Here is a 20,871-nt window from a genome sequence, read left to right as displayed (position 1 = left end):
TTGTATCCTATTGGTATACATCCTTGAGGCAATGCTACAAGCTTCCACACACCATTTTCACTCATTGACTGAAGCTCAGACTCCATTGCTTCTATACATTTTTCACTCTGCATAGCCTGTTTAAAAGACACAAGGTCTTCTATGGGGTTGATATCATGTTCTGGCTCTTGCAAGTAGACATAATAATCATTTGATAGAGCAGGTCTCCTAGTTCTTTGTGACCTTCTCAGTTCTGAGTTGTGAGGCTGGAGTTCTTGTTGATCTATCTGCATATTTTCTGCTGCAGTTTGTTGAGCTTCAGTCATTTGATTTTCTTCTAAATTTCTTTCATCATGAACTGGTGAGACTTGTTTGTCACTTGAATTAGTGAATGGCAAGACTATTATTTCGCTTATCAAATTTTCTTTTCTTGTAAATTCCACACATTCCAAAATTTCATCAAAATCAAAATTTTCATCAGTGCCTTATTCACTTTCATCCTCAATGAAAATTGCTCTTTGTGTTTCCATAAACCTTGTGGTATAGTTAGGACAGTAAAACCTGTACCTTTTTGTTCTGTCTGGATATCCCACGAAGTAGCAACTAACTGTCTTGGGATCTAGTTTCTTTTCAAATGGATTATAGAAATTTGCTTTTGCCTTGCTTCCACAGACTTTGAGGTGTGAGAGACTTGGTTTTCTGTTGCACTATATCTTATAAGGGATTTTGTTCACACTTTTCGTAGGAGTTCTATTCAGCAAATAGTTTGCTGTTTTCAAGGCCTCTCCCCAGATAAATTTTGGAAGCTTAGAACAACACATTAAGCTTCTTATAAGTTCAATCAATGTTCTATTTCGTCTTTCTGCCACTCCATTTTGTTGTGGCGTACCTGAATTAGTATATTGAGCCACAATTCCTTCTTCTTGTAAAAACTTTGCAAAAGGTCCAGGGTTTCTTCCTTTCTCATCAAATCTGCCATAAAACTCACCTCCTCTGTCTGACCTTACCACTTTTATTTTCAAATCCAGCTAGTTTTCTACTTCTACTTTGTAAACTTTAAACATGTCTACTGCATTGGATTTTTCAGATATTAAGTATACATAACTATATCTTGAGAAGTCATTTGTGAAGGTTATTAAATACTTAAAACCGTTGTGTGTTTGAGTGGGAAAAGGACCACATATGTCAGTATGTATAATTTCCAGCAGTTTCGCAGGTTCATTCTTTCATTCGAGACATGTCCTAGTCTCTTGTGCCAAAGTCTATATGATTCTTCTCTATCTGCTTTTCTTTTAGTGCTTATCAGATTGATGTTTAGATTAATAGTGCTCGGATTTGGTTTCTTGCAATTCAAACGAAACATGCCATCATCTAGAAAACCATTACCAATCATAACTTTATTTATAAAAATGGGGAATCCAGACTCATCAAACTCAAACTGCAAGTTTGATTTTACAAGCTTACTAACTGAAATAAGATTCCTTTTCATAGAAGGAATATAAACTACATCTACTAACTCCAAAATAAAACTAGACCCCAACTCGATCTTAGCTAATCCAATGTACCTTGACTTTTTCTCCATTTCCCACGAACACCTTCATCTATGACTTGCTTGGCAGCCTCTTTGTTTTGAACCCATGAAAAGAATTAGCCATATGAACCGTTGCACCACTATCTAACCACCATGAATATGAAGAAATCTCAATTGCATTAAACTCAAAACAAACATATATTTGATCAGTCTTAACTTTAGTCTTTTACTTGTCCAACCAATGCTTGTACCTGTCACAATTCCTCTTCATATGACCAAACTTCTTGCAAAAATAACACTTGAGTCCTTCTAGTTTCAGTCCCTTAGTTTCCTTTTCTTCCTTTTTTTTCTTTCCAGCAGTTTTGCCTTTTCCAAAATCCCTTTTGAAGCTCTGAATCATATTAATCTTTTCTTCAGCCTTATTTTTCTTCATATTTTGTTCTTCTTGCACACAGATGCTTATGAGATCAGTTATTGTCCACTTCTCATTTTGAGCTACATATGTGCTTCTAAGATGCTTAAAAGTATTAGGCAGAGAGTTTATAGCAAAATGCACCATCATGGTCTCATCCACATTGACTTTGAGTGCCTTCAGTTTGTTCCCAATTTCCAGCATGTTCAGTATGTGTGTTCTTACACATCTTCCCCCATTGTATTTTGCATTAGTGAGTTGTCCCACTAGAGTTCCAATCTCAGCCTTTTCTAATTCCTGATACTTCTCCCCAATAGTGTAATGCTTCTTAGCATTATCAGATGGTGTAATGCTTCCCCTGACAGATGGTGAAATTGACCTTCTCATTATTAGAATAGCCATTTTGTTTGCCTTTGCTTCAGCAGATGCATTGGCTGAAGGTTCTGTAGGAGCTTCTTCTTCAATGACCATCTCATAATCCAGCAGACCTAGAGCAATTTCTACATCTTCTCGTCATTTGGTGTAGTTAGAGCCAATGAGAGTTTCAATCCAGTTGTGATTAACTGAAAAACACATTGTATATATGTTTAAAAACTGAAAAACCCCGAAACTTTAAAAACATGGTTGATTCTCACCTTTAGGCAGAGAAAACAAAAACATGTTTATCAACACTGAGACATGAAAATCACGCAGGCTTCTTGTACAAGAGGATTTCTACATCTTTGGACATAAGAAAAATCTTGTTAACCTATGTGTTTCATCTCCCATGTTGTTCTGCTGTAAATAATTGCATTATGAATCACCCACATCTTTGGACAGAGGATCAGTCATTATGCCTTTATTTGTAGCACAAGTTTAATCATAAACCTTTGAGTGTACAGATCTTGCAATGTCTGAGTTGCTTTGGCTTACTCAAAACACTGCAAGAACTCTACAAACCAATTGATCAGTTTCCTCTTATCACAGCGAGGTGTTAGCCTTAACGGTGCGTTTGGATGAGGGAAATAAACTTGGAATTTTGACAAAAGTCAAAATTTCTAAATTGACATGAACCAATTCCCGTGTTTGGATTAAAAAAACATAGAAATTTAGAAATTACGCATGGGAAAAAACATGGAATTTGGAGATCATAAATCCCAACTTTAAATTCTATCTAAAAGTCGCCATTCCTAAAATCCCAAGAGAGATTGAGTTTTAAAAAAAGATAACTTTACAAATAAAGGTTAAATTCCGTGTTTTAAATCCATCACCCAAACAAGAAACTTTACAAATTCTAGAACATTAAATTCTGTCATTTTAAATTCCGTCATTTATGAAATCCTTTATACTTTTAAATTTCTTCATCCAAACACACTGTAACTGTTGCTGTGACAAGTTTCTTTAATCTTGAAAAACTTAAATTAACCTTGAGTTTTCAAGTTCTTAATACTGCAACAAAATTGGTTAGGTAGAAGATAAAATAACCTGGCTCTGATACCACATGTAAACCTAATAAGCTATTAAAACTTGAGCACTAACCTTGCTCTGCCATTGTATGAAACCTTGACTTGAGAGAGAGTTCTTCTCTAAGATAAACGATTGCCTTAGCTCAATATTCTAGATGGGGTGAATATCTTGATGAGTTGTGTGTATCGGCTCTTAGAGGGAGCTCATCTATTTATATGCATAACTCAAGGACTCTTGCCTATCAAGAAACTCCTTGAGGTATCCTTATTGCAATAGAATAGTGAATCCCAATTCTAATAGAACTAGAAACCACTTTAGCCTTGTAATCCAATTAAAACACTGATACAAGTCTTCTGGCTGAGATCGTTTTGAGCCCTTGATTAATTTGGAGGTCTTGCAATCCGATAATGATTAGAAGACCACTTTATGCGAGTTTAAGATAGTAAACTATCTTACCTTAATAAAGCTTGGGAAAACCAAGCCAGAACAATACAAATAAAGTATTAACAAATGATAAGTGAAAAACTCTTACAAAAGAGAGGTAAAACTGCAGCAACGACGCAATCCGCGATAGGCCTAAGCTATCCATCCCACGGCCCCACGGCCAATGCCGCTGCTTTGCCTCCCGACACCATGCCCGAGAGCACCGCACCAATCGCTCCACCGCCTGGCCTCATGGCCACGAACACCACTACAGCCCGCGTTGCCGCAGCTACCATAGGCCTTACGTCACCAAAAGGCTCCGTAGCAAAAATTACGGCTCAAGCACAAGGTCTCGAGGCTGTGGTAACCTTGCAGCCTCACGGTTGACTTTGATGTCCCTCACTGCAATGCCATCGCAATCCATGGTGGAACCTCCCACCACAGCTATTCGGTCGCCGCTATGAGTCACAGCCAACTTGGCACTGCTGCCGACTTCGGCCCGATCTTGAAGCAAGCTGGGTGTCATGTGGCATATTGCGCTAATATTTCATTCTGTTACCTTAAATAACGCACTGTTGAAGCTCTAGTGATTTCAACAACAACAACAACAACAACAAAAAAGAAACCAAACTCGTGAATCGTCCTATTATTTTCCTATAGCACCACATGTATGTTACATTTCAATTTTTTTGTTTTTATTTTGAAAAAAATGAAAAACAAATGCCCGTAAATTATTACGAGCACTTTACGACGTTGTCTTCAATTATAAATCTAAAAATTTGCGGTCTAGGCTAATAGAAAATGACCTTGACTTACAAACAAGGGCGGACTGACGAAGGGGCTTGACTGGGCTTTAGTCCAATGCTGGTTTTGTACTTTAGTCTTAATTGAACAACAAAATCCACTACAATTAAAAATTAACCCTCTTATCTTTTTGAATTTAGCCCATCCTAGCTACCCACATTAGATTTCTTATTCTTCTACTCACTGAAATCCTACCATATTTTCTAGGTTTATTTGTTGAAATATCCCCTGTAGTTTTCAAATCTTCTCAATTTGCCCCCTGACGTTTTAAATGACTCAATCTCCCCCCTGAACTTCCATTATGTGACCAAGGTTGCCTATTCCGCTAGTTTTTAGATAAAAATCGTTAAATCCGCTGACATGGCATGGGTATTTTAGTAATTTTAACTATTAAAAATTGAAATATTAAAAAATTACTTGAAATTATTCAAAATCAAATATGTAAAATAATAAAATAACATAAAAATTTAAAAAAAACAAAAAAAGAATGAACACAACCCCAAAGTTCTGCATCATCTTCTTTGACTCCATCACACCACTACCCCACTGTACACCTAACCACATCAGCAGCCAGCCACACCTCCCATCCCACCCACAACCACCAAACTCATCTTCCCACACAAACCCAATTGTCTCCTCTCCCTCTCCCCTTCTATCTCTCTCTAAAGCTCTCATTCTTCTTCAACCCCTCTTGCTCGGTGTCTAAAACTTTTGGTTTCCAATATCAAAAACCAAGAAAATAAATTTCCAAAATGAATTAGCATCTTTGTCATCAAGAACAACGAAACCCATCACCAACCCAATTATTCAAAGAAAAGCAAACGAATTTTGAAACATGATTGAATGTGGCTCATCTTCATCCCCAGAACTCCTGCAACCTCAAACACCAACAACATTGACCCAACTACAATAGCCACAAACATTATAATTAATCAAAACCCATCAAACTCTTCCTCAAACCCACCAATTCTATCCCCTTCAGCTTTCTCCCAATCTCCTCAAATCTCATCCCCTATTTTGGCCAACATATCTCTCACTCAAAACCAACATATTACACTCACTGTTGGACTAGATTACACACAAAGTGAGGGACGAAGAAGATCACCGATCAGGCTTGGCCATTTTATCAATGGATTAAACCTCTAAGGTTTTGATTCAGGCTGACGAAGAGCTCATCAAACACTACTTGAAGCTCAAGATCAACAGTCATAATTTCGAGATGGGGCGACTAGATCTCACAGCTCAAGACTTTTTTTTTTTTTTAATTATATAATTTTACATATTTGATTTTTGAATAATTTCAAGCCTTTTGTTTTTTTTTTAATTCAATTTGATTTTTTTTAATTTTTAATAGTTAAAATTAACAACATAACCATGCCACATCAGCAGTTTAATGGTTTTTAATCTAAAAACTAACGGAATGGGGCAACCTTGGTCACATAATGGAAATTCAAGGGGGAGATTGAGTCATTTAAAACGTCAGGGGGTAAACTGAGAAGATTTGGAAACCACAAGGGGCATTTCAATAAATAAGCCTATTTTCTATAAAATAATAATAATAATAATAATAATCATGCCATATAATATTAATTAGCCCAAAATTCTTGGTTATAAAAGACCTCCCAAAAAAAAAAACTTTGCCCACTCCTAGAAAAATTTGTGGGTCCGCCATTACTTACAAATTAGTGGCCTAATGTTTAAACTCTCATGACACTTTGGTAGTGTGTGTGAGAAGCACTATCTCCCCTTTAGGTTTTTTTATTTTTCAGTACAAGTGATAGTTTAAACTACTGGGGAGGTTTCTCACACACACACTACCAAAGTGCCATGGGGGTTCAAATAGACCTCTTGGTCGCAAGTCAATGTCATTTTTGACTGGGGCTAGACCATTGGCACCGAAGCTAGAGATTTGTTATTTTTCTAATTTTTTTGGAAGGAATTTATTTTATTATTTATTCTTACATCTGTAAGAGATAATTTAGCCCTAACTCCTATTCGATTTTGTTTGGTTAGTGAGAAGTTATGTTGCACAGATACAGATACAAGTACACGGATATGACAAATCTTCAAAAATTAGGATACGGAGTACGGCACCGATACAACGATTAATAATATATATTTTAAAAAATAATATAAACAGGTGAATAATGGGCCCAAAGAATTATCAAAGTTTGGGCATCTGGGTTGGGCTTACTTATAATAACCCAATTTGGTTCTCATCTTCTTATAGTGGGCTTTTCTTTTGTCAAAGCTAGCCCATTAGTAAAGCAGACCTAGGCACTAGCCCATAGTGAAACTTACTGTTTCTTTCACTCAAGGCATGCAAGTAAAACGATCGTATTGTAATTGGGGCAACATCATCTTCTTCACGAGTTAGCCTCCTCTTCTTCGCAGAGCAACTGCAACTGGAGATTCGCAGCAGCTGCAGCGCGCAAGTAAGTTCTTTTCTTCTCCCTTATTCCTTATTCCTTCTTCTTCTTCTTTCTTCGCTACTGCCGAAACCAGTAAAAACTAGCCTCTGTCGAATCCAGAAGAAGAGGCTAAGTATATTGTGAAATACCCCCGCCATATCCTTGACCATGTCGCTCGTGTGTCCATGGCGTATCGAAGGTGGTAAACATAACAGAAAAGTCCACGATACGTCGTTTGCCGTATCGGAGGAGTATCCGATACGAGCATACCCCTCATGACCGGCGTATCGGTGCAACATAGAGAAGCCTTCGCGCTCAAGTTTCTGAATACAACAGTCATATTTTCTTTACCCATTTTATCGGGTTCTTCATTTCATATTGTGATTCTGAGAATCCAGTAATCCCTTAGCATGCTTTGCGTCTTGCTTTGTCTGAAACCCGTAAGTAAACACTTGACCAACATAACCACCAGCGCTTTGTTCTCTACCAAACCAACGACAACATCAATACTTCTGAGACAATGCAATTCTCTTCTCCAAGCTAAGCTCATCCACCAACATATCCTGGTCCAAGGCCTCACGCACACCGTAACCGACCTCATTGCCGCCTATGTAGCTTGCAATGCTCCTTCACAAGCCTTGGCGTTGCTCCAGCGCCTTGTGCCGTGCCCATCAATTGTTTTCTGGTGGAATGTGCTTATACGGAGTGCCGTGCGCTCTGGGTTGCTTTATGACGTGCTTTGTCTCCACGGGCGAATGCAAATGCTTGGGTGGAGGCCTGACCATTATACTTACCCCTTTGTTCTCAAGGCTTGCGGCGAGCTTCACATGTTCAGTCGAGGCTCTTCGGTCCATGCTGCTTTGTATGCAAATGGTTTTAATTCAAATGTGTTTGTTTGCAATGCGGTTGTTGCTATGTATGGCCGCTGTGGCGCTTTGAATGATGCGCGTAAAATGTTCGATGAATTGCTTGAGAGAGGAATAGGGGATGTTGTGTCCTGGAATTCAATTGTGTCAGCTTATGTTCAGAGTGGAGATTCGAAGAATGCACTCTCAACGTTTGATCGGATGATGGGCGATTTTAGTGTACGCCCAGATGCTTTTAGCTTAGTTAATGTTCTTCCTGCTTGTGCCTCGGCTGGGGCACCAATGTGGGGTAAGCAGATTCACAGTTATGCTATTAGGAGGGGATTATTTGAAGATGTGTTTGTGGGTAATGCCGTTGTTGATATGTATGCTAAGTGTGAGATGATGGATGAGGCAAACAAGGTATTTGAGAGGATGGAAGAAAAGGATGTGGTTTCTTGGAATGCCATGGTTACTGGGTATTCTCAGATTGGTAGACTTGACGATGCTATTGGTTTTTTTGAGAAGATGAGGGAGGAGAAGATTGAGTTGAATGTTGTCACTTGGAGTGCTGTGATTGCAGGATATGCTCAGAGGGGACATGGTTATGGGGCGCTGGATGTGTTTCGGCAAATGCAGGCGTGTGGCTCTGAGCCAAATGCTGTTACCCTCGTATCTCTTCTTTCAGGGTGTGCCTCTGCTGGAGCACTGATTCATGGAAAGGAAACTCATTGTTATGCAATAAAATGGATCCTGAACCTAGACAGAAATGACCCTGGAAATGATATAATGGTAATTAACGGTCTGATTGACATGTATACTAAATGCAAGAGTCCCAAAGTTGCACGAATGATGTTTGATTCTGTTGCACCAAAGAAAAGGAATGTGGTGACTTGGACTGTGATGATTGGTGGATATGCCCAACATGGGGAAGCTAATGAGGCACTAGAACTCTTCTACCAGATGCTCAGACAGGATTTCCCCCAAAAGCCAAACGCTTTTACTATATCTTGTGCCCTGATGGCTTGTGCTCGTCTGGGTGCCCTGAGGTTTGGTAAGCAAATTCATGCTTTTGTACTACGCAATCAGTATGATTTTGTGAAGCTGTTTGTGTCCAATTGCCTGGTTGATATGTATTCCAAATCTGGAGACATTGATGCTGCTAGAGTTGTGTTCGACTACATGCAACAAAGGAATGCTGTTTCTTGGACTTCACTAATGACAGGTTATGGAATGCATGGTCGCGGTGAAGAAGCCCTGCAAATTTTTGATGAGATGAGGAGAGTGGGGCTGGTGCCTGATGGTGTAACCTTTGTTGTTGTTCTCTATGCTTGCAGCCATTCTGGAATGGTTGATGAAGGAATGAGGTACTTTAACAGCATGAGCACAGATTTTGGGGTTGTTCCTGGGGCAGAACACTATGCTTGCATGGTTGACATCTTGGGTCGTGCTGGTCGCTTGGATGCCGCATTAGCGCTGATCAAAGGCATGCCTATGCAACCAACACCAATTACATGGGTGGCCTTGCTCAGTGCGTGCAGGACCCATGGGAATGTTGAACTTGGTGAATATGTTGCACATCAGTTATCAGAGACGGAGTCAGAGAATGATAGTTCATATACATTGATTTCAAACATATATGCCAATGCCAGGCGTTGGAAAGATGTGGCCAGAATCAGATTGTTAATGAAACATACGGGCATCAAGAAGAAGCCTGGTTGCAGTTGGGTGCAAGGAAAGAAAGGCAATGCAACCTTCTTTGTGGGTGATAGGACTCATCCACAGTCTCAAGAAATTTATGAGACCCTTGCTGACTTGATTAAACGGATCAAAGAGATTGGATATGTCCCTGAGACAAGCTATGCACTTCACGATGTCGATGATGAAGAGAAAGGAGACCTTCTTTTCGAGCATAGTGAGAAGTTGGCTTTGGCCTATGCAATCCTAACTACTCCACCAGGCGCACCTATCCGGATCACCAAGAACTTACGTGTCTGTGGAGATTGCCATAGTGCGATTACCTACATATCCAAGATTGTTGAGCACGAAAGTCATATTGAGGGACTCAAGTCGCTTTCATCATTTCGAGAATGGATCCTGCTCCTGCCGAGGCTATTGGTGACAAAAGAAGTTATCCTAGTTGTGAGCTCAATTGTCCCTTCTTAGTTATTACATATGGACTGTTTTAGATATAAGGTTTATGTGGTGGTGAAGAACACAATTGTTACATTTATAAAAGCAATGAAAAAAATCAATCAAAAGATGATTGTTTCATAATTGCCAAGGTCCATTAAAGGTTGTCAGAGGTTTCGCATACATCTCTGATCGTTCTTCTTCTGATGAGTCATGCATTTCAGTAAAGGCAGTAAATCGAAAAATTGAATTCTAATCTATGTTTTTCTTTTTCTTTTACCATACATATGGGTTGATGTTCTTAATAATCTTACATGACATGTCAAAGCTGCTCTTTTATTATTTTATTTTTTTTGCCTTTTGACTGTATGGATAGGTAGATGAAGAAACTAAATGGTAGAAATTTTAGTAGAGTCAGTAGAGGAATGCACTGACATGGTAATACCATTTTTTTTTTTCAGCTTGCGCCATTTTTATTCTGATAAGTTTTTTGTTCCTCTTCTTTTTTGTTTTTCCTTGGGGAAGTGGATATCATAAGATTTGCAGTGGTGGGATATCATCACTCACATGGTTTTACAATGTTTGCTATGGGCAGTTACTGGAAGATTTGGGATCCTCATAGATGTTCTGCATGCCCGTAAAGTAAAGTAAAGGTTTGTGTCGTTTTTTTTCTATTGTTGTTCGTTTTCTTTTCTTTTACTTAGAAGGCATTTGAATTGGTGGTTGATTCCTTTAATTAATCTAGGTGTTTCTTGAGTAATTTGCTATTAAGTTACTTCTTTATGCATTTCTAAGAGTTTTGTTCATTTACTCTGCATTATCTTCTGCATAGCCACTTTGGGGAAAGTTGTTAATTTTTCAGAATACACTGCCATCTCTTGGTGTTGGCTGCTTGAAGTTGCATAAAGATGATCGTTGTGTCTATGGAACTGATAAAGATCATCCATTGAGACTACCAGAGGATCCTTTCTACAAGCAGATGGCTGCAGAATTTACCAAGTTCCAGATAGGGGTAGATGTATATGCCTTCAGTGACAAGTACACTGATATAGCCTCATTAGGTATATAGTGGTGATTTTATCTTCTGTTTCACTATCATAGAACCAAAGATCAAGATGATGTAGGAAATCGGAGGATCTTCTACTGATATTTCTCTCTGTTGATATGTTCAGAACTCCTACATTATCTACCAATTTTTAGTTGTGAGGAAATTTGCTTTTACTATGGTTTTCTGATATTTCTTGCATTAACTGTTTTTTTAATTACAAATTTCTTGCATTAATGTTTGCTCTCCTCTCCTATGATCTTCATTTGCTTAGTAATGGTATACCGGGGGCAGGTGTATTATTACCCTAATTTTCAATCAACAATTCATGGAGAGAAGTTGAGACATGAGTTATTGAGAGACCTTACTAGGGAAACTGCCTGGGAAGCAGTCATGTGCATAAGATGTGGAAAAGGTGTGCTATTGATGATTCTCCAGAACCACTTCAATTGGATTCACATACATATGTTATTTGTCTGTCTTGAAATATGCTAATGTTTTGTTACTTGTTTATACTTCTAGGACTTCGCTTTACATCTTATCATGGGAACTTTATGCTGAGGTCCACCGACTTATTAGCACTTCCAGCTGTAGATTGTGATAAAGCATTGAGTCGTTACTAACTATTCAGACAGTATATTTCCAAGTTGCTTTGATGTATCCTTCAGTTTGAATGTTTAATTTTAAGTTTTAACTACGCATAGACATGCCTGTATGGTGCTTGTTTATCTTTTGATTATTCACATATCATGCTGTCAATGTCAATTGCTAACACTACTTTTGTTATGACTGTTGGTATCTCTTTAAATTTCCATTATAAAATCATCTCCTTCTGATATTCTTCTTCTGAAGTTCTCTTTTGAGTTACATAATGAAGTTGTTTTATTCATTGTACTTGCTCTGCATAGTTGACGGTCTAGTTTAAGTTGCTTTGGTGGCAATTCTGCAATGGTATTGTGAAGGTTATCAACTCGTGAAGTGTCCTTAACATTTTAAAGATACACTGCATCCTGTGGAGAAAGGCGTATTAGAGTACATACGGCAGCAGCACCAGTGGTTGCAGATCTGGGAGAGATGTACCCCCAGGCTGCTACAGGTGCCATTGTCACCTTGCTTTCCAGGCTATTCTAGTGGTGTTTTATATATTGTGAATCTTGATTTCGTAAGTTGTTCGGAAATAATTTTCGGCAGTTGAAAAAACTTTGTCCCATAAGTTGGAAGATGCTTGGAACTCTTTTGCAGCTAAGAATTGTCAAAGTCCTCAAAGAATATCCACAACACCACTTGGGAGGGAAGATGATATACCCAGAGTCTCTGCCAGTTAAAAACCTGTTAAAGCTCCTATATCCATGTTTGATACGGCTTGATGAGTATCTTTTGAAGGTAATAAAATTCCATCAACTTAAGTTGAGTGATGTCATTTGGCAATCATTAAATTTGTTTCCGCTTCTTGTATTTGTAGGCATCTTCTGAGGCTGATGACTTGAAAAGCATAGAGAATAGGTTACCACTAGTTGCTGAGAGCTTAGATTCCAGAGGCCTCTATATATTTAATGATGGGTTTCACTATGTTGTATGGTTTGGTAGAGTTCTTCCACCTGATATATACAAAAAATATATGAAAAAATCAAAATCCAATCAAATATAGTTACCAATCGATTAAATATCTGCCTCTATTTCTCAAGGAGGGGTTGCTCAAAGTCTTAAATCTTGTACAAATATCTCAAATTTTAATTTTAAAATCTTTCATCCCGCACCTTTTTTTGTTGATACAATCCAATAGAAACACACTTTTCAACTCTTGTAAAATGTCACCCATGATGAACAATAAGTCTTTTATTAATTAATTGAATGTAATCTATTTTATATATGCACCAGGACCTTGATTTGTGGCTATTATTTTATTTATTACTGATTCAATGATCATGTGCCTTAGAGTTGTTAACTTGTTATATATAAACATAAGCTATAGACTTCATAAAACCAAGTCTTTCTTTAAATAACTAATTTAATGTGAACATATTTTGCTGCTCTTTCCTTGTTTCTTCCTATAATCTCCTCTCTGACTTCATTGAATTCTTCTCTTTTCTCGCATTCCTTCCACATTGCATCTATCTTCTTGTTCATTTTCAGATTTTCAATTCAAAAAATTAGAGTCTTAAGTTATATAAGCATGACTAGTAGTGTTGTTGTCCAGAATTTATTAGAAGCTGGCACCAGAAAGATTGCTTCCCTCATGCCCTTGGCTGCAGGGTTTCTTACATTTGTGGGAATTGAGTGCTTTGTGGATCAATTGGTTGCTCCAATCAAACCAATAATTGGGCAGTACTTGGCCAAGTATCTGCTAGCCTGCAGTGGTCCTGTGGTGACCAAATACCTAGACATTTATGTTGCTTACATTCTAAGCTACAAGACCAACATTGAAAACCTCTTGAAACAAGTCAAGAAGCTCAAGGCTACAAGACACTTGGTGCTGCAAGCTGTTGAAGATGCAAAGAGGAGGGGAGAAGTGGTGGTCAGAGATGAAGTTGAGAAATGGCTGAGCAGCGTCGACCGGCTCACCGGAGAGGCTACCAAGTTTTTCGAATATAAAGGCAACGCCAACAGCGGGTGGTTTCGTTGGTTGTATGGCCTGTTGATGTCGCGGTACCAGTTGAGCAAGAAGGCAAAGAAGATGATAGAGCATCTTGTTCAGCTCCAAGCAGATGGAATATTTGCTAAGGTTTCTAATTGATTAATTTGTTGGTTAATCTTGTGTGATAATTGGTCTGAAAGTTTCAACTTATTTAAGCATATGTAATTCAATAATAATCTTCTGTCTGTTGTATTGTATTTACCTCCAAATTTATGTAGTATCCAATTAAGCATGTTTGCTGTTCCATGATTTCTCTATAAGTGGCACCATATCTTGTGTGATTGGTCTAAGCAGAAAATTGCATAGCCTCCATCTCCAGCTTACCTCCATAGCCAGATGGGTTTTCAAAGCTGAGAATATGAAGATAGAATCCCATACTTCTTATGCTGAACCTCGAGCTTCCATGGCTATCTCTTTCTCTCTCTTCAATTGTCTCTGTTTGTTTCAGTGTGTTTGTTGTCTGTAATTTCTCTTTCTGTAATTGAAACCAAGTGTCTGCAGCAGCAAGAGAACAAACGAAAGAAAGAAAGATTTCCTCTTTAGTGCTCAAAATTGATTTCTCCATAACTAAACCAGTTCATTCCTTAAATAGGCAGCCATGGCCATGCCTCCTCCTCCTTGCGGTGGCCTCATACTATTTTACGCCAATCCACTCGAAGCTTGCTCTTCGTCTAAGAACCTCCAAACCCTCGAACACCTCCACGCTAAATCTATAAGGCTCTGCATTTCCCGCCACGATTTCATTTGAACCAAGCTCGTTTTCTCCTATGCCTCCTGTGCCCAACTGAACCAGGCCAACCTCCTCTTCTCCTGCAATTGCCAACCCACCTTCCTCTTCAACACCCTCATTAGAGCCCATTCGTTTCAGGGCTTCTTCTCTCAATCTTTGTCCAATTTTCTCCGCATGCTTGCTGCCATTAAAGCCTTTGACTGCCATACCTTGCCTGTGGTTCTCAAATCTTGTGCTGGATTATTGGAATTGAGGCTGGAAAGCAAGTACATGGAGCCATTTTGGTTAATGGGTTTGCCTTAGATTTGGCCAGCTTGAATGCGTTGATCAGCATGTATGCTAAGTGTGGTGATTTGGCTGGTCGTAGTGTTTGACAGAATGCTCATAAGAAATGAGATTTCTTGGTTGGCAATTTTGGCCATGGAATGCATGGAGTGTTTGGTGAGGTATTTGAATTGTTTGATAGGATGGAGGCAGGAGAGAGGCCAGATGTGGTGACATTCACTACGGTTTTGACAGCGTGTAGTCATGGCGGATTAACAGACAAGAGGAGGGAGTATTTTGAAATTATGGGGAGCATAGGTTCGGGGTGAAGCCGGGGTTGGAGCATTATACCTGTATGGTGGATATGTTAGGCAGGGTGGGTGGAGGAGGCAGAGGAGTTGGTTTGGGGATGACAGTGGAACCAGATGAGGCATTATGGGGTGCGTTGTTGGGCGCTTGTAGGATTGATGGGAAGGTAGAGGTAGCTGAGAGAGTGGAACAGATGCTTTAAGGAAGACGACTTGCTGTAGCATCTCTATCAGGCATTTACAGTGAAGTGCTTGCAAAAGGTCATCAGTGAGTTTGATTTCTCAAGTCTGGGGTAAACAAGCTTGCGTTGCACATAGAAAGTTGGTTTCTAGTTACTGGCAGTTCTTAGCCTAGGAATTTTTGCAGGGAACAGATGGAACAGATTTTGGATGGATGTCCTGTCTCTACCATTGTTAAAGCATATTAGTTTATGCAAAAGTATAGGCTGATGGCAATGGACAAAAATGCTACAGACGGTAAACCACCCAAGGACGTAAGAATTTGTCAGTTCTGCCCTTCTCAGACTGAAAGAAAATTGCCATCAAACGTCCGAGGTTCTCCGTGATCTGCTAACTGTTCACCAAGAGTAAGAAAATTAGGGTTTACTCTTGGTATACAGATATTGAAAAGAGACTGATTTTTGAATATACAGAACCAAACTTTGGCGGATGCCATCATTTCTTATAGATCTTGACAATTTCATGTTCTTTTATGAGAAAGGTTTTTAGTCAATTAACCAATAGAATTGGCATCCTGCTAATTACAATTTTTTTATTTATCAAACAACTGCATTTGATCACAAACCTCTTTCGACTTAGTCTAATTATTAGCTAGATATAATATATATTATATGTAAGGTTATTCTACCAGGTCATCTTGCAGCTTCAGTCACTCACTCACCAACAATAGAAAAACTTCTGAGCTAAGGACATATACAAGTTCTCTTCCCAAACACAGGTTTTTTAAGGTATATATATCATCTCTTCCCTAGCAAGCACACACCTTCAGGTTAAAGTTCAAAGCTTGATGCCAGAGTGGGTAAAAGCTTGCAAGTTTACAAAAGCCAGGACAATTTTGTGAGCATGCTAATTTCCAAAAATTACTTAACTGACACAGTAGATGTCAAGTTCGTTTCGTTTCATAATTTCAGTCTCAAAACAAAACATGCACCATTTCCAGTTAAATTGCACTGAGTGAAGCGTTTCCTACTTTTAGGAAAAGGGGAAAAAGGAGCCTTTGTGATATACGGAACATTACCATTGTCGAGCCTAGTAGCGTGGGCTTGTAACTAATCAAAGCATCGTGTTTGGTGGATTACGATGGAGGATAAGTCAAAACGGTGAGGAAGGAATAAATTATCACCTTAAAGGTCACCTTCTTGTGCGTTATGTGCGTCTGTTTCCCTTATTTACATTATATTTTTTCAGAAGGCCAACCCAGTTAATCACAAAAATCACGAAACTAAACTGTACTGATTTCTTTACTAATCCTATTAAGACAGACTATCAGTGATGGTTTAATTTCACATTCTGGAAAAGATTTATATGGACATATATTTTGGAGCTTGATAAGTACATACAAAAATGTATTGTATCTTCATATAACCTACAAGTATCAATCAAACTCGTATGATTCCCTCACAAAGTTTTCTGGAACATACCCACATAATTTGAGCTCAAAAGAGAGAAGCTCTAGGGTTGAATATATATGCTCTGCGTCGACATGAGATTTATCACCGGCCACAAATTCATGAATGTTACAGTCTATATCAACTGAACTAAACCCCGGCGTCTTTTGTATTCCGAGGGCTTTCACGTTCTTACTAACCTTGCTTGCACCATCCCACCTTCCATCCGCTGCATATGTATTGGATAAGAGTACATTGTTGGAATCAACACCAGGATCCAACTCATAGAGGTACTTCATTAATCTTTCAGCTAAACTGATATTCCCATTGGTTCTACATGCAGCTAGCAAAGAACCCACCCCAACTTCATTTGGCTTCATTGGCATGTTTTTTATTACATTTAAGACATCTTCCAACATCCCTGCACGGCTATACAGATCAACTATGCACCCAAAATGCTCAATTCTCAGGGTTATTCTGTGAATTCTCTTCATGTTATCAAAGTAATGTAGCCCCTCATTGACTAAACAGGCTTGGCTGCATGCGTAAAAGCTCCAGTGAAGTTGATCCCGTCTGCCTTGAACCCTTCCTTCTGCATGAGGTTCCTCTGCGTGCCCATTAACAGCAAAGCCCACAATTATCTAGTTCCATGATACCAGTGTCCTTTTAGACATGCTCTCGAAGACTTGACAAGCAAAACCAATACAGCCACATCAAGAATACATATCGATTAGCGAGTTACGTATCCTAATGTTGTCTCTAAAATCTTGCTTCACAAGAAACCGGTTTATCCACAAGCCTAATCCAAGCGTTCCCAAATCAGCACAGGCAGCAATTACAGCAATTATGGTCACATAGTCTGGTTCCACACCCGAGAGCTGCATCTCACGAAACCACTCCAATGCTTGCTCGAACTGGCCTTTCTTGACAAACCCACCAATCAAAACCATCCAAGAAACCGCAGCTCTGTGTGGCATTTGTTCAAACAGCTCGACCGCATTATCAACCTTGCCATTTTTCATATACCCATCCATCATCGTATTCCAAGACATTGAATTCTTCATATCCAGCCCATCAAAGACCAGTCTAGAAAAATCCACCCCACCACACTTTGCATACATATCAATCACCGCCGTGCCCACCATCACATTATTTGTATCCAAGCCGAGTTTCCAGGCGTAAGCGTGAAGCGGAGGCCCAAACAACACACCCTTGGCCGGAAAATGAGCACAGCCGGAGAAAAGCGTAACGAATGTGATGTGGTTTGGCTCGACGCCGGCTCGTCTCATTTGGATGAAATGCGCAACAGCTTCAGCCAATTGACCATTTCGGCAGAGGTGGGAGGTATATGGAGGAGGTCCATGAAATAGTGGGGTCTATTTGCTTTTGGGTCCTTTCCAGATAGACTCTGTTTGAAAAGGCAAAAACAGAAGAAAAAAGTTGGTAATAAGATACACCGCAAGGGTGGGCCAGCCTTAACCGGATGTGTGGTAACGGTAACGGTAACAGGTAAGCCCGAATGCTGTTCCCGTCCCTGTCAGGGAGATGCCAAGTTGCCGACCATCTCTTCTATGCACAAACACGAAATCCTTATATATAAAGCAGCATAGACTCAATGATTTGTCGATGTGGGATTTGGTTTTGTGTGTACTTATTTGGGTTGGATTGGGTATGGGTGGTGCTGGTTTGACTGGTGTCAATTGGGTTTGGCGGTTGGAGTGGTTTGATGGCTGTGATGATGCAGGCAGTGGCGGTGGGGGTTTTGATTAAAGGGAAGGATATGACTCATTTCATTGTTTTGCAAGATTGAATCTGTTTCTTGAAAACATAGAAAACTTGTCCAGAGCAGCAGCCTAGGCGGAACGCAGCTTATTTGGAGTTTTTCATCCAACACTTGGTGGGCATATTGGAGTTGCCCGCCAAGCTTCCAGGGGTCGTCGGTTCTGTTTTCTTTATAACTGTAGGTGTGGGTGGTGTGCTTCCTCTGTAGAGTAACTGTATTTTAAACGATGAGTCTTCCCGCGTCTACAGCAACCCCAATCCAACTCCTTCAACTGCCCAAACAACCACCACTTACTTCACCCACTTCCAAACCATCACAACAAAACAAACACTGTCTATCTAGAAAAGACCCAAAAGCCCATAGACCCTACTATTTAATGGGTCTAGCCGAGCGGTTACACTTAAAAAAATCTATTTATAGAGTAGCCGTTCGGCTATACTGTTGGAATATTCTATTTATAGCCGCGCGGCGGTACCCTTTGAATATCTTTTTTTAAAATTACTTTAATTAGTAATTATATTTTAATTATAATTTACTTAGTGAATAATTAGTATTTAAAATTGTTAGTATATTTTATTTTTATTGAATAATATGTGAGTATGTTGTGTATAATATGTGAATTGTTTTTGTATTATTGAAAATTTTGTAAAAGAACACGTGTATTGAACATGAAAAATAAGTGCATTTGTGTACAATACATGTATCATACATTTATTTTTTAAAAATACTCATTTTACCTAGTTTTTAAGATGTATATGGAAAATAGAAATATTATTTAAAAATACTTATGTACGTGTATAATACGAGTATTAAACAGCAAAATGCTAAATTATTTATACAAGTAATAACTTTGGAAAAGCAAGAAATCAAAATTGGACAATAGAGACTTGGGCAATGGCCTAACAATAATGGATAATGTTATAAATTACTCTTATCGATAAATAAAAATTATGGAAAAATAATTATATATATTAAAAAAAAAGGATTGGGGAAGATAGTTAAAGAGTATAGCCGTGCGGCTATACTATTTCTTTTAAAACAAATTTGCTTTTTATCACAAATGGTCCTTGATGTTTACGAAATTGTCATGAATGGTCCTTTAGATTTTTTCGTGACATTAATAGTCCTTAACATTATGACTTTTTATCACAAATGGTCATTGTTATTAAAAATTATGTTAAGTAGCTAATGTGATAAGTGGAGTCCACATGTCCAATCAAATTGTGACATGTGGATTAAATAAATAAATATTTTTTTAATGAAAATCCATATAATAAAAAAATTAAAAATCCATTTAGCCTCTCTCTCTCTCTGCCCCCCCACCCCCGGGTTGTCCTCTCTCTCCTTCCTCTAGCCTTTTTCTCCTCCTTGTGCTCTCCCTTTCCCTCTGTTTTTTTTTTCTTACCTCTACAAGCCATACCCACCCACAACCCACGCCCGACCCCACCTTCTCCCTCTGTATATTTTGGAAAATAATCACTTGCATAAGGCAGTGCCACATATCCTTTCACACAAACATTTATTCAAACAAAACAGAGGGGAAGAGTAGAGGAGGAGAGAAAATACAGAGGGAGGGAGAGGGTGGGGGAGTTGGGCGTGGGTTGTGGGTTGCAGTGTTTAAAAAAACGGAGACCATTTTTTCTTGCGGGTGGCAGTGGACAAGAAAAAAACAAAGGGAAATTCCCAGGTTGTGAATAATGATATATAACTATACAAATATGTACAAAATATGGGTTATATTATTTTGTATGATATACAACTTTACATTTTCTCTACCTCTGTATATCTTTTTTTCTTTTTTTTTCTTGCAGGTGGCAATGGGCAAGAGAAAAAAACAGAGGGAGAGGGAGAGCACATGGAGGAGAGAGATAGATTATAGGGAGGGGAAAGGGAAGTTGCATAAAAAAATTATTTTAAAAAAAAAAGAAAAAAAAAGAGGGAATTTTCATTAAAAAAAATATTTATTTATTTATTTATTTCATCCATATGTCATGATGTGATTGAATATGTAGGCTCTACTTATCTTCCACGTCATACTTAACAGAATTTCTAACGGCAATGATCATTTATGATAAAAAGACCTATCGTTAAGGACTATTAATGTCACAAAAAAACCTAAGAGATGGTGCATTTCTGAGTCACTGAGGAACCAAGTCTATCCCCGAGTTACCAACCCTGTTGTTTACTTACTTCTACTATAAATGAATAAGTATAAGTAAAGGATCCATGGATAAAGATAGAGGGTGTATTTCTAATTATAACTAGACCTTAAGGGGGCAACACCAATACCCACTCGATTGGACAAAACAAGACCTGGGTTGACATCCACGAGGCAATTCCTCAAGCACTATTCGTGATAATTTCGTAAACCTCAAGGACCATTCGTGATAAAAAGCCAAAAAATTTAACAAACCGAGTATAGCCGCCCGGCTATACTATTTATTTATAAAAAAAATTAGAAAGACCAAGTTTAAAAAAAATTAGCAAAACCGAG

General features: G+C 38.6%; 1 protein-coding gene, 1 non-coding gene and 3 pseudogenes across 2 annotated transcripts; 2 read left to right on the top strand and 3 right to left on the bottom strand.

The window, feature by feature from the left end:
* Window positions 1-1,736: 1,736 nt before the first annotated feature.
* On the bottom strand, window positions 1,737-4,317 carry LOC107881668 (uncharacterized; annotated as a pseudogene).
* Window positions 4,318-6,937: 2,620 nt separating this feature from the next.
* Window positions 6,938-12,128, top strand: LOC107881762 (pentatricopeptide repeat-containing protein At5g16860-like). The gene is given in 5 exon segments (XM_089043148.1): window positions 6,938-9,900; window positions 9,902-9,993; window positions 10,580-11,444; window positions 11,552-11,686; window positions 12,028-12,128. Coding segments are annotated over 2 exon segments (2,556 nt in total). The 5' UTR covers window positions 6,938-7,416; the 3' UTR covers window positions 9,974-9,993; window positions 10,580-11,444; window positions 11,552-11,686; window positions 12,028-12,128.
* A 1,951-nt stretch (window positions 12,129-14,079) lies between these two features.
* On the top strand, window positions 14,080-15,606 carry LOC103338997 (pentatricopeptide repeat-containing protein CRR2, chloroplastic-like; annotated as a pseudogene).
* An 888-nt stretch (window positions 15,607-16,494) lies between these two features.
* Window positions 16,495-18,635, bottom strand: LOC103338996 (pentatricopeptide repeat-containing protein At1g05750, chloroplastic pseudogene; annotated as a pseudogene).
* On the bottom strand, window positions 18,027-18,177 carry LOC148915101 (U6atac minor spliceosomal RNA). Its single transcript, XR_016123018.1, has one exon. It is a non-coding gene; the product is annotated as a U6atac minor spliceosomal RNA (small nuclear RNA).
* Window positions 18,636-20,871: the final 2,236 nt, after the last annotated feature.

Source organism: Prunus mume, linkage group LG8 (genome assembly GCF_029339155.1).
Source record: "Prunus mume cultivar Tortuosa linkage group LG8, ASM2933915v1, whole genome shotgun sequence".
In the NCBI taxonomy this organism is placed as follows: Eukaryota; Viridiplantae; Streptophyta; class Magnoliopsida; order Rosales; family Rosaceae; genus Prunus; species Prunus mume.
The sequence above is the reverse complement of the archived record's forward strand: the minus strand, read 5'-3'. Positions and strand labels throughout refer to the sequence as shown.